General features: G+C 55.3%; 4 protein-coding genes and 1 pseudogene across 5 annotated transcripts; 2 read left to right on the top strand and 3 right to left on the bottom strand.

Annotated features, from left to right (window-relative positions):
- Window positions 1-1,620: 1,620 nt before the first annotated feature.
- PV07_07766 (uncharacterized protein) lies at window positions 1,621-6,183 on the top strand. Its single transcript, XM_016394879.1, has 8 exons — window positions 1,621-2,022; window positions 2,077-4,411; window positions 4,472-4,711; window positions 4,766-4,825; window positions 4,948-4,995; window positions 5,064-5,219; window positions 5,318-5,372; window positions 5,431-6,183. The coding sequence occupies exons 1-8, from the start codon at window positions 1,900-1,902 to the stop codon at window positions 6,047-6,049; spliced, it is 3,636 nt and encodes a 1,211-aa protein (XP_016248298.1). The 5' UTR covers window positions 1,621-1,899; the 3' UTR covers window positions 6,050-6,183.
- Window positions 6,184-6,605: 422 nt separating this feature from the next.
- On the bottom strand, window positions 6,606-6,778 carry PV07_07765 (annotated as a pseudogene). Its single transcript has one exon. The product of its transcript is annotated as a tRNA-OTHER (tRNA).
- Window positions 6,779-7,170: 392 nt separating this feature from the next.
- Window positions 7,171-9,174, bottom strand: PV07_07764 (uncharacterized protein). Its single transcript, XM_016394878.1, has one exon. It carries the CDS (start codon window positions 9,014-9,016, stop codon window positions 7,340-7,342), a length of 1,677 nt encoding a protein of 558 aa, XP_016248297.1. The 5' UTR covers window positions 9,017-9,174; the 3' UTR covers window positions 7,171-7,339.
- An 843-nt stretch (window positions 9,175-10,017) lies between these two features.
- On the top strand, window positions 10,018-12,398 carry PV07_07763 (uncharacterized protein). The gene is made up of 7 exons (XM_016394877.1): window positions 10,018-10,468; window positions 10,538-10,745; window positions 10,812-10,828; window positions 10,882-10,984; window positions 11,041-11,883; window positions 11,997-12,088; window positions 12,161-12,398. The coding sequence occupies exons 1-7, from the start codon at window positions 10,269-10,271 to the stop codon at window positions 12,342-12,344; spliced, it is 1,647 nt and encodes a 548-aa protein (XP_016248296.1). The 5' UTR covers window positions 10,018-10,268; the 3' UTR covers window positions 12,345-12,398.
- PV07_07762 (uncharacterized protein) lies at window positions 12,276-15,074 on the bottom strand. Its single transcript, XM_016394876.1, has 2 exons — window positions 14,842-15,074; window positions 12,276-14,783 (listed from the first exon to the last, which is right to left on the bottom strand). The coding sequence occupies exons 1-2, from the start codon at window positions 14,885-14,887 to the stop codon at window positions 13,315-13,317; spliced, it is 1,515 nt and encodes a 504-aa protein (XP_016248295.1). The 5' UTR covers window positions 14,888-15,074; the 3' UTR covers window positions 12,276-13,314.
- Window positions 15,075-15,076: the final 2 nt, after the last annotated feature.

Below are 15,076 nucleotides of genomic sequence, written 5' to 3'. Positions count from 1 at the left end.
TGGATGGCGACATAGAGCAGGTCCAGGTCTACACAAGTGCGTTGCTGTCAGATTCTTCCCTGCATGGTGTCGGGTTTGGTGGCTCAGCCTACCCTTTTTGTTGGCCAGGTTGGCCGCAAGCTGCTTCAAAAGAGTATCAACCGCGGAGTCAACCACGGATTTGAAGAAGTCTTTGCCCTCGTGGTGGAGTTTTTCCTGACGGGCAAGAATCCGCCGCAGTCCCTCACTCATGAGCAACAAGCCAGAATCTTTCGCCTGGCGAAGAAGCCGCTGACTACTGGACTCGACCTTTTTAAGCGTGTCTAGCATTTGCTGCTCGTATGTCTCTCTGCTGAGGATGGCCCGGCCCGATCGTTTCACTGCCAGAATGAGTGATTGCAAAATAGAGACCGGCTAATCAAGTCGTCCGCCGATGTCTGATGGAGGGAGCTTACGAGCAGATTTTGTGAAGAATCCAATGACTGCTTCAATGGCAGAGAATGTTGCCGTGATCAACTCGACGGAAGCCTGGACAATGTGTTCATCATCCGGAAACGCCTGAAGGAAAAGCTCAATCTCAGAAAACATCATATCGATGTCATCGAATGCGCATTCCATCTCCTTTCTGACCTCTGCAGCTTTCTTGACTGCCTATTGTTGAGCAGCGATGTGAGCACCAGTCTTCACCAACGCTTGACAGATAGTTCCCATACCTCTAGGATGATTCGGACAGAGGCTACGACAGGCGTCACAAACACACTGTTCATGTCTGGAACTAGCTTGATGACATCGAGGGCGACCGGGGCAGCATGATCAGCCAGCTTGCGATAGCTGGGCCTTTTCTTTCCCGAGTAGAAGTCGCGGGCCTTTTCCAACTGATCGAAAACGGCAGCCCAGTTGGTTTTGTCCCGGATAGAGAATCCAGCTTTTTCGCGGCCCTTTGGTTCTTCAGAGGCCAGCTTAAACTCGCCCATGGCACGGTCGAACAGGAAGTTCCAGAATTGCAACGCCGCAACGGGCTTGGGGACCGGCCTTGGACCAATGTGGACATTGCCTTGTTGCGGGGTAGCGAAAGTCTGCTGTGACTGCATGGCATCCGCTGGCGGAGACGAGATGATGAAGCTGTCGAGGGCCGGATCGTACCGGGCAGGCGGCGTCGCAAATCCGGGGTGATACTTTCCTAGGCGATTGTCGATGAAATCAACAGCTAGCGACTGCCGGCCAAGTTCTGGGATGTACGCCTTCGCCGGTTCCATCAGTCGCGCAATTGCGAAGCAGACTCCGCGGTCTGTGAGGGGCCAAGAGGATAGCTGTATTAAACCCCCTCAGTTCCCTCAAACCACGTCGCCTTGTCGGCCTGCGCGACCTGCACTAATCGGGCGCTGTGACTTCGCAGATGTGCTGCACTATTTCAACAGCAAAGGCAGCCAGGCGTCCGCACCGGTGTGCAAGCGTCAGCTCTGATTCGAGGTCCTGGAGGATGGGGGTTTTTGGACTAGGGATTGCTTGGTCAGTTTGGCATGATATATGCTACCCCTGCATTCGAGCTGAAACGTCTTCCCCCACTACTTCTTCCAGTGGCTTAGCGAGCCTAATGGGCTCGGCGCCTAGCGGACGTCGAGCTCTCCCCCTCGCAGTTGCCTAGAACATGTGCGGCTCTGTAAGGTACTATGGATCGAAGCCTTATCAGGACGTGGTTTCTCTTCCCACGCCAGCCTGTGTCATTGCCAGGCTATAGCATCGCATTCCATCACGGTTCACTCGGAAATTGACGTCTTCCTCAGAGGCTTGTGCCTCAGAAGGCGAAAGCAAGCTGTGGCCAGCAACCTAATTTCAACCTTGTGTGCGCCTGCAAAGCCACTTTGTTAGAGTCGAGTTCGAAGGCTGGACAAGGCTGGAGGACCCCAGTTCCGTATCATAATGGCATCATTTCCCGAGAGCGCTACGGGTATCCCATCTCTCACTCTACCAGCCGCTATTTCCGTTGAGGCTCCGCGGGATCCTGCACACATACAGCCAGGGGAGAAGATTGAGAGGAACAACGTCGGTACTCAAAGTTCTAATCAAAATGCAGGACAAGCAGCTGACCTTCTCCAGAACGAACAGGCTAATGATCAAACCCATGATCACGACACAACTACTCGAGCACGCCCGGACACAGATACCGCCACTTCTCCCTTATATCTCGAGATTCAAGCATTGCAAGAGAGGCTTAGTCAATTGCATCAGCAAGCAAGACGCGAGCAAAACATCAACACCCAACACTTCGCTTCGGACGAGGAATCTCAGGCCCAAAATGATTCTGAAGAGAAACGGCTTCGAAAGCAGATAAGGAGGGCTCGCTCAGCAAAGAAATGGGTAAAGGACATGGAAGAAAAAGCTGAAAAAGGCGCAGCTGACCGAACAAACTATGGCTACGCAGGGTCTTTTATGACGCACATTCCAAGCGAGTACGTCGTAGAGCAACACGGCAAACACGATCCTTTCACAAGGGATTTTGCGCACTGGGAGGAGTACGCGAACTGGACAGAAATGACACGAACCGGACCCGATCCTACCGTGCTGAACCCACCTCGCGCTATCCGTCCGCCCACCTCGCTTCGACCAATATACTCTCGCAAACTCGGGCCTCCTAACCAATGGGATACATCTGACAGCGAAGAATGGAGTGACGGTTCAACACGCTCGAGGGATTTTGACTACTTTCGTGCAAGACTACGCGGCGACTTCGAATGGGAGCTCGACCGGCTTAATGCCCAGAGATCGAGGTATCTGAGACACAAAACGAAAAAAGAGACCCAGCGCAGACAAGGACAGAGAAGAGACAACGCAAAAAGAGCCAGAGAAGCGCTGGGAGAGTCCATAAATCCTGGCGGTGATCGTATTTTGACATCGACTACATCAACCCAGCAAATGATGCTGGCGAAGCTGAATCGAGTTGGGTGGGAAGCATTCAGAGCCGTTCGCTTCCTTCAAGAACCGCCTTTTGCAATCGACGTTCTCGTTGAGGAGCCGAGGATTTCAGCTACGCCGTGGAGATTTTCCAAGAGTAGCATCCTTGCCCCTAAAGCCATGGATGTTCCTGGGGTCAAGCTCGAAGAGGGCCAAGCACCCCTACCTGAACGAATCAGGATCCATTCAAAGGAGCTCATCATGATTCTTTGCCGTATTCATGGATCCGAACTGATCACCGACCAAGAGGAGCAAAATGAGAACACCTCGCTCGTGTTGCTCCGACCATTCAAGATGCTGAGATACTATGATAAAGAGATACGAGAGTGGCATTCTAAGTTATTGTGTGATCATGAAGCCGCAAAACTCGACAACAAGGCCTTACCTACGGCAACAGAACCTCCCGATCGTAACGAGCGCGGAAATGCCGCTGGAGAACAAGACTCGCCAGATGCACAATCAATGGAGAAAGACAAGTCCGGGGTGGAGGATCCGAACGGCTACAGCACGTCCAGCACAGCTCTAGAGCATTTACCTTGCCTGCTGGAATTTATGGACAATTACCTCAACTCGAAGCATGCCTACCTGAACAGTTTGGCATGTGACAAGATCTCCTTCTCAGATATTTGGTATTTGTTCAAATCTGGAGATGCTGTCGTCTCCAACGATGGTAGGCAAGCATACCTCGTCGCCAACGTTGCCACGCCTCCGCACAAGGGTGCTGATCGTTGGGCTTTCTATGCCAAAGAAAAGGACAACGAGGAATCTCGACCCAAATCGGACATATCTGTTTCCTGTATCTACATTCACTACGATGGGAAGCAGCTCGGACCGGTCTTAAAGGAATTCAAGATCGAAAGATTTGATGGCGAGCGACCTTTGACCAGTCTCGAAATCCTCCCTCTCCGCCTCTATGTTGCGAGCAATGTAAGGAGACTCACTCAGTTGGCCAAGGTTGGAGCGGCTGAGTACGAGAGTCAGGTGGAGGCTGGCGTTGCTCAGTTGCGAGAAAGCCTCATCGACCGTGGCAAGAAGTTTGTCGAGGTGGCTAGAGTCAAGCACATGTATTATGCAGGCCTGACCGTCGATACCAGAGATGAGATCGAGAGCCAGGTCGTTATCGATTTCGAGGAGGCCTTCGCAACCGAGAAAAACAGGGAGAAGTGGTGGCCAGAGATTACGCCCCTCGTAGGCCTGGCAGCTGACCTCGCAGGAAACGAGAAATCCGATGGCTGCACCGCGGAGTGTTGCTGGCAAGAGAACGTCCACGACGATTCCTATGTTGATAACCATCACTGCAAGAAATTCATCAGTGATATTATGGACGAAATCGAGGACAATCCACGCAATTTACCTTCGGTGGCCATCTATCCCCGGCTTTTGGAAAGTATCCAGCCGGACGAAAATGATCTAAAGGATGAAGAGCTACTTATCATGTCATATCGAGTCTTCGGCTTTGTCTTGAGAGATCGCACATGGGGTAAGTAATGATGGTAAACAGTCCTACACCTGTCCACTCGCATGCTCACATTGTACATAGCACAGCTCGACCTGTCGTACCTTACCAATGTAAATACTTCTGCTGTCAAAGACGATATTAAGGAAGATGAGAACACGGACGATGACCCGGATGATGACGAAGCCGACAAGACTGCCTTTGGACGCCTTGTATTGCCTCCAGGCCACAAGAAGATGGTTCTCTCGCTGATTGCCCAACACTTCCGAAACAAGGAGCTACAGCAGGACAAAGATGAGCAGGCCGACATTGTGCGTGGCAAAGGTACACTTCTTGCATGTCGTGACCCTATTGTTTCTATGGCTGAACCTTTATTAGGGAAGGGTTTAATCATCCTCCTCCATGGTGCCCCAGGAGTCGGAAAAACAACAACTGCTGGTACGAAATCTCCGTTTTCCACAATCGTTCGATAACGTGGCGATCAAGTGGTCTATTTATACGTTTGAGATTCCCCAATTGAGCGTGCATGAAGCTAACGAAACGTGCGTGGCGTCTTCCAGAGGGTGTTGCAGAGAGATTTAAGAAGCCACTTTTCCAAATCACCTGCGGTGAGTAAAAGGTTGACTTGCGGCTGAGACAACGTAAAGGCCAGCTAATCAGGGTTTTCGACATCCAGGGGATCTTGGTTCGGATGCCAAACAGGTCGAAACTGCATTGCAAACGAACTTCGCTCTTGCCAACAGATGGGGCTGTATCCTTCTTCTCGACGAAGCAGATGTCTTCCTGGCTGAGAGACGGCACCAGGACTTCACTCGAAATGGACTTGTTGCTGGTGAGTAGACATGGTCGAGATTGGTGTCTCTTTGAGCGCATCAAGAAACGAGTCCCGTCATACCAGATACAAGCTAATTCGCTCAACTTACTGTTCAGTGTTCCTCCGAGTGCTGGAATATTACGCTGGCATACTCTTCTTGACAACGAATCGGTGCGTGCTGTCGGATTTTCGAGGCGCGGTTTATCGGAGACATTCTAACACTCGATAGAATTGGCGATTTCGACGAAGCTTTTGCCTCCCGAATTCACATGAGCCTCCATTACCCGCCTCTGAGCCGCGTATCAACCAACAAGGTGTTCAAATTGAACTTGGACCTCATCAAAGAAAGATACGACGTGAAAGGCAGAAAGATCAAGATCGAAGAGTTCGAGATCCTCCAGAATGTTGGGGATTACTTCCTTCAGAACGAAGATGCTCGATGGAACGGACGCCAGATCCGCAATGCGTGCCAGACGGCACTGGCCCTCGCCGAGTTTGAGGCCCAGCCATCGAACAAGAAGTATGACCTGAAGGCGCAATCCGGTACCAAGGTCGTGCTACGAGCGTCGCACCTGGAAGTCGTGTCCAAAGCATACCTGGAGTTCATGCGGTACCTCAAGGAGGTTCATGGCGCCGATGCAGAAACCCGTGCTAAGGAGTCGGGACGTCGGGCTCTCGAATCCGTCATTGCAGCCATCAAGATGGACAGGGACAAGGCCAGGGGAGGCAAGTCTTCGCAAAGAGATGACGACAACCGCGGCCATCATCTCGAGACTTTCCGGCTCCAGGGACGTCCACGAGCCCAGAATCCGGGGCCCTCGTCCTCACCACCGGACGAGAGTCATTAGGATGGCCCGAGGTTTAGAGCTGGATAGATGGCGAGCTTCTCTCTAGGTAGTAATGAATTCACGAACTTCTATCGATGACAAGCAAGGATATTGGAGCGCTTGCGTTGACAGGTAGCCTGCAAGGCTGAACCAGGACAGCGCGGGATGCCATTTTTAGTTCTTGATCAAGAGCCTCTGTATCTCTCTGCAAAAAGAAGGAAGAGCAACAAGGTGCCAGAAGGTGGACGGCATGTTGGACAGGCTCGGTTGGAGGCGATATCTGGTTTGATTCGACGATGAACGTGCATGATTCCTTCGTCGACAGAAGGGTGCTTCCATCCCTTCTCAACGCTAGATGCATATGATATGAAAAGGAAAAGCGACCAGAGCTACGAGGCGTGATTGAAGTAGCCAGCTATGCAGCAAGCCAATACCAACTTTTGGTACCCATACATTAGGTAACTATCTAGGATAAAAGTAGTATTCAAGGTGTCGAGGTCCATCTTTCTCTAGAACTTTCGGACTTGATAGAGCCCTAGAAACCCCCAAAAAGGAAAGCAAAAAGAACGGGAAGAAATGACAGGTGTGGGGTTCGAACCTATCCTTCTGTTAATGACTGTTTGTTGGGCGATGGCATATTGGCGAGGTGTCTATGTATGTTACTTACCCACGCTTCCTCTCGGAAAGCAGAGTTCTTCCTTTGAAAAAAGGGCTTAAATCTGCCGCCTTGAACCACTCGGCCAACCTGTCGGACTTTGTTGGTGAGGGGGATTAAATTCCTCTGTTGCGTTTTTCGAGCATAAATTTGCTCATTTTTGGGGATTTCAATATATAACAGTAAATGGAAAAGATGGGCTGAGTGGGGGCTGATGGCGGGGAAAGAACCAATAGTGAGGGAAGTAGGGCCGCCAGCCAGACATGCCCGGCTGAGCGCCTGGCGAGCATTCAGCCTTGCCAGCCCCGCCGATACCATCACCTGCCTAGGCATTGAGCCTGCTCGTTCTCACGAACCCACTGGAACGGATTTGAATGCTCTAAACGCCTCTCACACCAAAGACATATATCTTTTCAAGTCGATCGGGCATGCTATGGCAACGGGCGCCTTTACTTCAAGAAAGAATACGCGATCTCAACCATTTTGTCTCATCATACATCATATACGAAGTACTACAGTAGCAACGGAGAGAAACAGAATACCCGTGGGCGCCACTCAGATAAGTTCTCCAGGGAGCTTGCCAAGGTAAGGAGTCAATAGTCCTTTGTGATCCTTCATATTCATCTGGATGAGAGTCGGGACACGGCCGCAGACCTCTACGGCAGTCCCAAGACATCCTTCAAGACCGCCAGCGCCCCAAACAGCTGGCTGTCGTGGTACTTGCGCGCCACGACCTGCAGGTTGATGGGGGCCTTCTCGAAATCCCCCTCCTCCCACAGCTGCTTGACGTGCGCGCACGCGTCGCTCAGGGGCGTGTAGTCGGCCGCGTACGTTTCCGCCTTCTCGGCCGTGATCGGGGTCGGGACCACGACGCCGGGGTAGTCGACGAAGTTGTACAGGGACGTGTACGTCCAGTAGAAGGCCGTGTCGTGCGCCGAGGCCGGGCCGACGAAGCAGGGCCCGATCACCACGTCCACGTCCTGGGCGTTCCAGTGCGCGGCGAAGGCGATGCGGAAGGCGTCGCGCTCGCCGCGCATGTTGCTCACGTCGACGCCCGTCTGCATCCCCAAGGGTTCGGCGTCCTTCCAGATCCACGACGACAGCGGGTGGATCGGCTCGCCCGTCTCGGTGATGTGCTCGGCCATCCCCTGGCCGCCGTCCGGCCAGTACATGCGGCGGATCTTGGCCCACGCGCCGGCGGCGTCGTACGGCGTAAAGTCCTTGACCTCGATCACGTCGGCGTGCTTGGGGTCCGAGAGGAGCGCCTTCGCCCAGGCCACGGCGCGCTTGACCGGCGGCTGCGGGTCGATGAAGCCGTCGTGGCTGATCACCCCGACCTTCAGCTTCCCCGGGATCGGGGTCTGGAGACCCGTCCACGGCAGGGGCACGATCCTGGGGTCTTCGAGATGGGGCTTCGCCGCGATGACGTGGCCGGTGAACAGGTCCATGTCCCTCAGGCTCCGGCACATGGGCCCGATCGAGCACAGCACGTTGAGCTCGGCGGGGAACGGCGCCGCGATCATGTCCTTCATGGGCAAGGTGTACGACGTCGGCTTGAACCCGTAGATGCCGCAGAACGCCGCGGGCCCGCGGATGCTGCCGCCAATGTCGGTGCCGACCCCCAGGATCGACCCCTTCATGGCGATCAGGGCCGCCTCGCCGCCCGTCGAGCCGCCGGCGGAGAGGTGGATGTTGTAGGGATTCAGCACCCGGCCCCAGTGCGAGTCCGACTCCAGGTGCATCAGGGTCTGGGGTTGGTTCGTCTTGCAGTAGAAGACCGCCCCCAGGCCGCGCAGGATCGCCACCAGCTGGCTGTCCGTGTCGTTGTGGACGATGCTGCCAAAGGTGCCCGTCGACGAGAACGTCCCGGCGATGGGCATGTGGTCCTTGATGCTGACCGGCACGCCGTGCAGCGGGCCCACGGTCTTGCCGTGCTTGGCCAGGTACTCGTCGAGCGACTTGGCCTGCGCCAGCGCCTCGTCCATGAACCACTGCGTCAGGCAGCAGGTCAGCTGGTGGGCGACGATGGCCCGCTTGCAGAAGGCCGTGGCCACCGCGACGGCCGTGTACTTGCGGCCGGCGATGGCCTCGGCCAGGGTCGTGGCATCGGCGGTCTCGGTGATGGCGATCTCCTCGGGCGTCAGGATGCCAAAGGTCGTCGCGAGGCCCGAGACGTCCTGCGGCGGGCTGGCGACGACCTCCTGCGGGATGTAGTACTCCTGGGGGATCTTTTCGTTGAAGGCTCGAAGCAAGGCCGCCCGCTTGGACTCGTACTCTGGCGTGCCCTCGGGGACGTCCTTGGGCTGGATGACGTTGAACGGCCTGACCACCATATTTGCTTTTTGCTTTTGTTTTTCTGGACCTGGACAAGAGTTTGGCGACCGAGATGACTCGAAGCGATGATAAGGGACGCTGGACCGTCGAGGGCTATTTACGCGGCAGGTCGTCTGTTGGCCAGAAGCTCTCGGCCACGTTCTCGAGGTCGTTTGAGATTCCACGCGCTCTATCAATCCGTGGCAGCGAGGCTAGCGGCGTTGATCGTGCATCTCCGCTTTGCGCAAATGCTTCTCGCTGGCCACAGATATCCCCCTGTGTCCCCCAGTGGCTTGGAGGCTGGCCGCAGCCCTGCTTCGGGTCAAGCGTCGCGCACCAAAGCCCAAGCCAGCTTGCCCATCTCCCCGCAAGGTTCGAGGGGATTGTCCCCCCCTCTCTGGGATGGCGGAATTAATGTGGCAAAATGCCAGACCGGCCCCAGCCAATCCCCCCCATTTGCGCAACTGGGATCCGAGATAGGCAGAGCTGCGGATTGGGCTCAGGGACCAACGACCAGCCCAGCCCAGCGTTTGCCATGTCTTGTCCTAGTATGCTCAGTCGGCGAGAGCCACGCACAAGATACCGAACAGGACAAACTCGGTGGATGTTTATCAGCGACAAATCGGAGATTGTCCGTATCTCTCTGGGTGGGCGTGTTTTGTATGGGCCTCTATCAGACGCTTATTCTTCCCTCGATCTGCAACGAATAATCAGGAAAGGCTTTCCAGGTACCGGGTCCCTTGACTATCCTAGAACGTCCTTCTGCACACATGGCCCAACCACCACATTTCCGCACCGTTTCCCCAATGCAACGCAACGCCATGGATCTTGGACCGTCCTTCCACTATCTCCAGCCGGGGCGCCGATAGCGGCATTCGCTGGGATACCGCCACTCGATGGGAAACCCGGTCCTCTTGACCGCATGCCACGCGCAGTGGAGATGTCCACCCGGCCCCCAGATTTGTGGCCGTCGAGCAAGACGAAGCCTTACATGGACGAAGCGTCTAAAAAGTTATAAATGGGGGATGGGGGGAGGTCGACGAGGGTTCCGTGGTAAAGGGACTTAGAGTCTTATGTGCAGGAACCGGAGAAGAAACAGGGAATAGTAAATAAGTAGGGCCTGGGTTCCCCTTCTTTGTCGCCAGTCACCGGTCTATCCATCTCTCTCCCCCTCTCCCTCTCCATCTTCGCCTCCCCTTTGTTCCCTCGAGACAGGCCTCGCCTCGCAGCTATACCTTCAGCTAGACCTCCAGCTCCAGCGAAGTCGACACCATGGCCGTCCTCGCCGAGACCACGGTGGAATCCATCCCCGGCACGGTCCACCTCGTCGACCTGGACCATACCATGCACACGCGCCATGCCGACGCGGGCGCCGGTGACATTGTGCTGGTCCCGACCCCTTCCAACGACCCTGATGATCCGCTCAACTGGTCTCCGCGAAGGAAGATCCTGTCGACCATCTGCACGAACCTGTGAGCCTTTCTCTCTGTCCAAACCCCAGACATGGAACCCAAATACTGACGCGGACGGTGGTCAAACAGATACACCTGGTTCACTGGCATGAGCGTGTCGACCGTCTACTCTGTCTTGGTGCCTCTCTCGTCGGCGTCGGGCGTGTCCGTGTCGACACTCAACCAGGGCACGGGCTACATGTTTCTGTTCCTGGGCTGGAGCTTGCTCTTCTGGCAGCCGTTCTCGCTGAGATACGGCAAGCGCATGGCCTACCTGATCTCCATCCTCGGGTCGCTGGTGAGTTTTCGGGAACATGGACATGCAGTGTGGGCGGTGAGAGCGTGCTGACCTTTTCTTCCCCAGGGCACCAGCATATGGAGGTAAATGCAATCCATCCAGACCGCTCACAACCCCATCCTGACTGACCCTGCAGCGCCTACGTGACGAGCAACGGCGAATGGATCGCCAAGTGCATCATCCAAGGCTTTTTCAACGCCCCCATCGAAGCCCTGCCTGAGATCTCCGTCACCGACGTGGTATGTGCCTCTTTTTTGGATGTCATTATGCAGACCTGATGTTCGGGCGCACACAGTACTTCACCCACCAGCGAGGCACGTACATGGGCATCTACGCCTTCACCCTGGCCGGCAGCAACTACTTCACGCCCGTGCTCTGCGGCTTCATCGCCGACGGGCAGGGCTGGAGATGGGTGTTCTACTGGCCGGCCATCTTCCTGGCGGCCGTCTTTGTCTTCCTGTTCTTCTTCATGGAGGAGACCAACTACACGCGCAAGACGGCGGGCTTGATCGTCGAGGTCGACACGCCGCCACCGGAGCTCGCTGGCCCGATCGACGCCGCCGACAAGGAGAAGGGGTCCACGGCCGTGCTCTCGACGACGACGACGACGACGACCGCCCCGTCCGCCGCCGAATACGGCGCGCCCAAGACGTTCGCACAGAAGCTGTCGCTCTGGAGCCCGCAGCCCGGGCAGCCCATGCTGCAGCGCGCGTTCCGCAGCCTGACGTACCTGAGCTGGCCGGTCATCTTCTACGCGGGCTTCTCGTACGGCTCGTACCTGATCTGGTTCAACGTGCTCAACGCCACGGCCTCGATCATCCTGAGCGGCGCGCCCTACGACTTCAAGCCCTCCATGGTCGGCCTGTCGTACCTGTCGTGCACCATCGGCGTCATCCTGGGCTGTCTCATCTCCGGCCGCCTCAGCGACTGGCTGACCATCAAGCTCGCCCGGCGCAACAACGGCATCATGGAGGCCGAGCAGCGCCTCTGGCCCTTCATCCTCTGCGTCGTCCTCGTCCCGGCCTCCTTGATCCTGTGGGGCGTTGGCGCCGCGCACGGGGTGCATTGGTTCGGCCTGATCTGCGCGATGGGTTCGCTGGCCTTCGCCACCACGTTTGGCGTCACCCTCAGCGTCAACGTAAGTGCCGACTACTTCCCTTTCCGCATATCCCCCTGATCCAGTATCTGGGGAAGGTGTTTTTTCCCCCTTTGACCGTCGAAACCGCCAGACTGACGCAGCTGAACATGCAGTACATGATCGACAGCTACCACGGCATCAGCGGCGACGCCATCGTGACGGTGATCCTGGTGCGGAACACCATGTCCTTTGCGATCAGCTACGGGTAAGAGCCCACATCCCCCACCCCTTCGGGACCGCTGAAAACATGATCGACTGATCGACTGACTGGCTGCAGCATCACTCCCTGGTTGACCAACCTGGGCTACCAGAACTGCTTCATCTCCGCGGCCTTCATCGGCATGGCTGCCTCGTCCGTCTTCTTCTTCATGATCGTGTACGGCAAGAAGTTCCGCGTCCAGAGCGCCGCCAAGTACTGGAAACTTGTTGGCGCAGACAGGGAGAAGTCGGAGGCGCATTGAAGAGAGAAAAAAATGGGCTGGGTATTCGTGTATTCGAAGTGTTAGAGTCAGCACACCTAGATACAATACAATCAATGTGTGGGCTCGATGATTGCTCTGCCGTGTACAGCCTTCGTCGCATATCATCAATGCTTGGACGCGAGCGTCACAACGCCAGATTGCCGATCCGTAGGCTTTCGACGAATGCCAGACACAATATCAAGCAACACTGATGTTGGTAACAACGGGGATTCTAGTATGAATTGACGCAAGCCAACTACAAGTCAGAACTTTGGTCGTAGTCGAACATTTCCCCGGGCCGATCCAGAGCCTCCTTGTGATATGCTTGACATCGTGCAAGCTGGTGATGTCCAACTTGATAGCACATCAAGAGCAGTCGAGCAAACCATGTGATCACATGAAAGAGGAATGTCTGATGTGGCTGGCAATGCCCAAATAGGGGACGAGCCTTTCGGACCGCTCCTCTTCTCCACAAAACCATCCCTGCTGGATCCTCGCTCCCCATGTCATCTTTATGGGTCGAGCTTCCTGCCTGACGCCGCGCGTCGACTGATGGACCTGTAAGCGCTACAGTTGGGTGCTAGCAGAATCAGCCAGCATCTAAATTTGAAGCATGTCGATCAGAGAGGAATGGATGAGGTGCTTAGCAGGAATTCGCCAGTGCATCTTTCGGAATAGCTGGGGATCGTCCGTCCATAACAAGTTTGTTCAGGGCGAGATCTGAATATGATCGAGTAAAAAGCCCAGGCCGGTCGGTTTGAGGACAACCTAGACAGGGCTCAAGCACTGTGGGATAATATTGAAGCACCGGTGGGTAGCCAGCGCCGGAGACACAAGCCACATCGTTACGTCGGTCAAAGGTCAATTTTGGTGCCAGAATTTCCATCTGAAGTAGTCCACCTTCTGTCTGCCGTGGAGTTCGAACTCTGACAGCCGAAGATGGGTCGCATTGTACGAATGTCAGAGTGCTTCACCTGCAGATGATGGTGACTTCGCCCATTTCGCGACTCTTCAACCTCTCCGTCAGATCTTTCTCGCTGATCCCCAACTCCGTACAGATCTCGTCGAAACAGTGGGTGCCGTCCAGAAATTCCACTATCTTGGCATTTAGGGTCTGATTCTCCGCGTTGGATTTCCCAACACTCCTAGACTGCTTGTGCAGTTTGTGTCTGGTCCGCGGCGAGGACTCCTCAGCGAGATGTCGTTCGCTGGACATGCTCCGCGTCAAATTTGGATATTGGGTTGTTTCTCCGTCGGCCAATCCATGGGAGAACGTCCCCTTCTGCGTGCGGATGGCGTACCGGTGCACCCGATAGAGGAAACCCTTGATGACCCCGAACGTCACGAACCGCCGCATGTCAATGTTCGCGAGCATGTTTGCGTTCTGGGCGTACCATTCTCGCACGGTGAGACCTTGTCGCAGATTAGCGAAAAGCTGGACAATCCCGACGCCGTCAACGGGGTCGCCTTTACTCGTCAAGGGCCATATATCTTCGTCTTGGAGGGTCGCATTTGTCAAGCCGCTCGTTCGTCGCTCAGCGGCACCATCGATGATTGCTTCTTCTTGCGCACCCAGTGCAAACGCCGTATTCACGTACCTGGCGCACTCCTTTTGCATTTCGGTGTCCTTGGCGATCATGTTGGCAAATTCGGCGGTAGGGGCGTAGATCGCGTTGAAGCTGAAGATGTCGAGCAGTAAGATGCAGCCGTAGTATAGCAAATGTTTGACACACTTCTTCGTGAGCTTTATATCAGCGTCCGCTAGAACGGCGATCCGCTTCACACTATTTACACCATTGATGAAGGGAATGATTCGCAGCATCGTCAGGTCCCAGTTCTCGTCCACCATGGTCTCGATTCTAACGGTAAACAGGGGCACATGCCAGGGCTTGACGCTGGCCGGATTGGGCAGCGTAGGAAACAACTTGATGTTCAGCGTGTTCAATTCGTCGATAGGGATCATGCATTCACAGTAGCTGTTCAGGTCCTCCATCAGCATCTCACACAGGCTGTATATCTTGCCCGAGTTGGGGTTGGCGGCGTCGTCACTCAAAAAGTGCGACTGTTCCTCCAAGCTGCGCATCAAGTGCGCCAATTTCTTCACCACGGATTTGTACGAAGGCACATCAATCGTCGCAGGTTCGCCGAGGACCAGGGCGAAATTAAAGATGAATTCGTTGCGCGGGTAGTGAGGAGAAGTTAGGCATATGGGATACGACAGGACGAGCGTGGGAGGCGTGCTCGACGTGAGCGGCGGAGGCGACAGAGAGATCAGATTCCCACAGAGCGACTGACGAGGGATCACAAAACGCGAGATTGTAGAAAACGACAGCAGCGGAGCGGTCGGGGACGAGGTGGTGGCCGGGCCATTGGACGACCCAGATGGATCGCTCGTGGTCAAGATCGAGTCCTCAGGCACTTGGTGCACGATTTTGGGACCTGCACCCGTGTCAAAACTTGGGGCCAACGGTGTTCAAGGAGAGACGGGGCGGCGCGCCTTCATGAGGATCGAACTTGCTGTAGAAGATAGCTTTGATGGACATCTCGTCGTTGATTCGACGGTGCTCGCACCAAGTCAGGCAACTAGCTATGCCGCTGCAGAAGAGGAGGCTGCGCGAGGCCGGCTGTCTTCCAGCCCGAGATCCTTCACATTGCTCGAATCACAGTGTCTTTGGAAAATAGTCATCAAGGGTGCAGCTGCGGTAGGAAGAAGAGAGACGGGAGGAGTCGAG

The sequence above is a fragment of the Cladophialophora immunda genome (genome assembly GCF_000835495.1).
Source record: "Cladophialophora immunda strain CBS 83496 unplaced genomic scaffold supercont1.4, whole genome shotgun sequence".
NCBI classification, from domain to species: Eukaryota; Fungi; Ascomycota; class Eurotiomycetes; order Chaetothyriales; family Herpotrichiellaceae; genus Cladophialophora; species Cladophialophora immunda.
This window is presented reverse-complemented; position numbering and strand designations above follow the sequence as displayed.

Excerpts from the sequence above, each read along its gene's own strand:
- PV07_07764 (XM_016394878.1), bottom strand. The coding sequence starts at position 9,016 with ATGGTGGTCAGGCCGTTCAACGTCATCCAGCCCAAGGACGTCCCCGAG.
- PV07_07762 (XM_016394876.1), bottom strand. The coding sequence starts at position 14,887 with ATGTCCATCAAAGCTATCTTCTACAGCAAGTTCGATCCTCATGAAG. Across the intron at positions 14,784-14,841 it reads CAAGTTCGATCCTCATGAAG|GTCCCAAAATCGTGCACCAA; the intron begins GCGCGCCGCCCC and ends ACACGGGTGCAG.
- PV07_07766 (XM_016394879.1), top strand. The coding sequence starts at position 1,900 with ATGGCATCATTTCCCGAGAGCGCTACGGGTATCCCATCTCTCACTCTA. Across the intron at positions 4,712-4,765 it reads CGACATTGTGCGTGGCAAAG|GGAAGGGTTTAATCATCCTC; the intron begins GTACACTTCTTG and ends AACCTTTATTAG. Across the intron at positions 5,220-5,317 it reads TCGAAATGGACTTGTTGCTG|TGTTCCTCCGAGTGCTGGAA; the intron begins GTGAGTAGACAT and ends CTTACTGTTCAG.
- PV07_07763 (XM_016394877.1), top strand. The coding sequence starts at position 10,269 with ATGGCCGTCCTCGCCGAGACCACGGTGGAATCCATCCCCGGCACGGTC. Across the intron at positions 10,469-10,537 it reads TCGACCATCTGCACGAACCT|ATACACCTGGTTCACTGGCA; the intron begins GTGAGCCTTTCT and ends GTGGTCAAACAG. Across the intron at positions 12,089-12,160 it reads TCCTTTGCGATCAGCTACGG|CATCACTCCCTGGTTGACCA; the intron begins GTAAGAGCCCAC and ends GACTGGCTGCAG.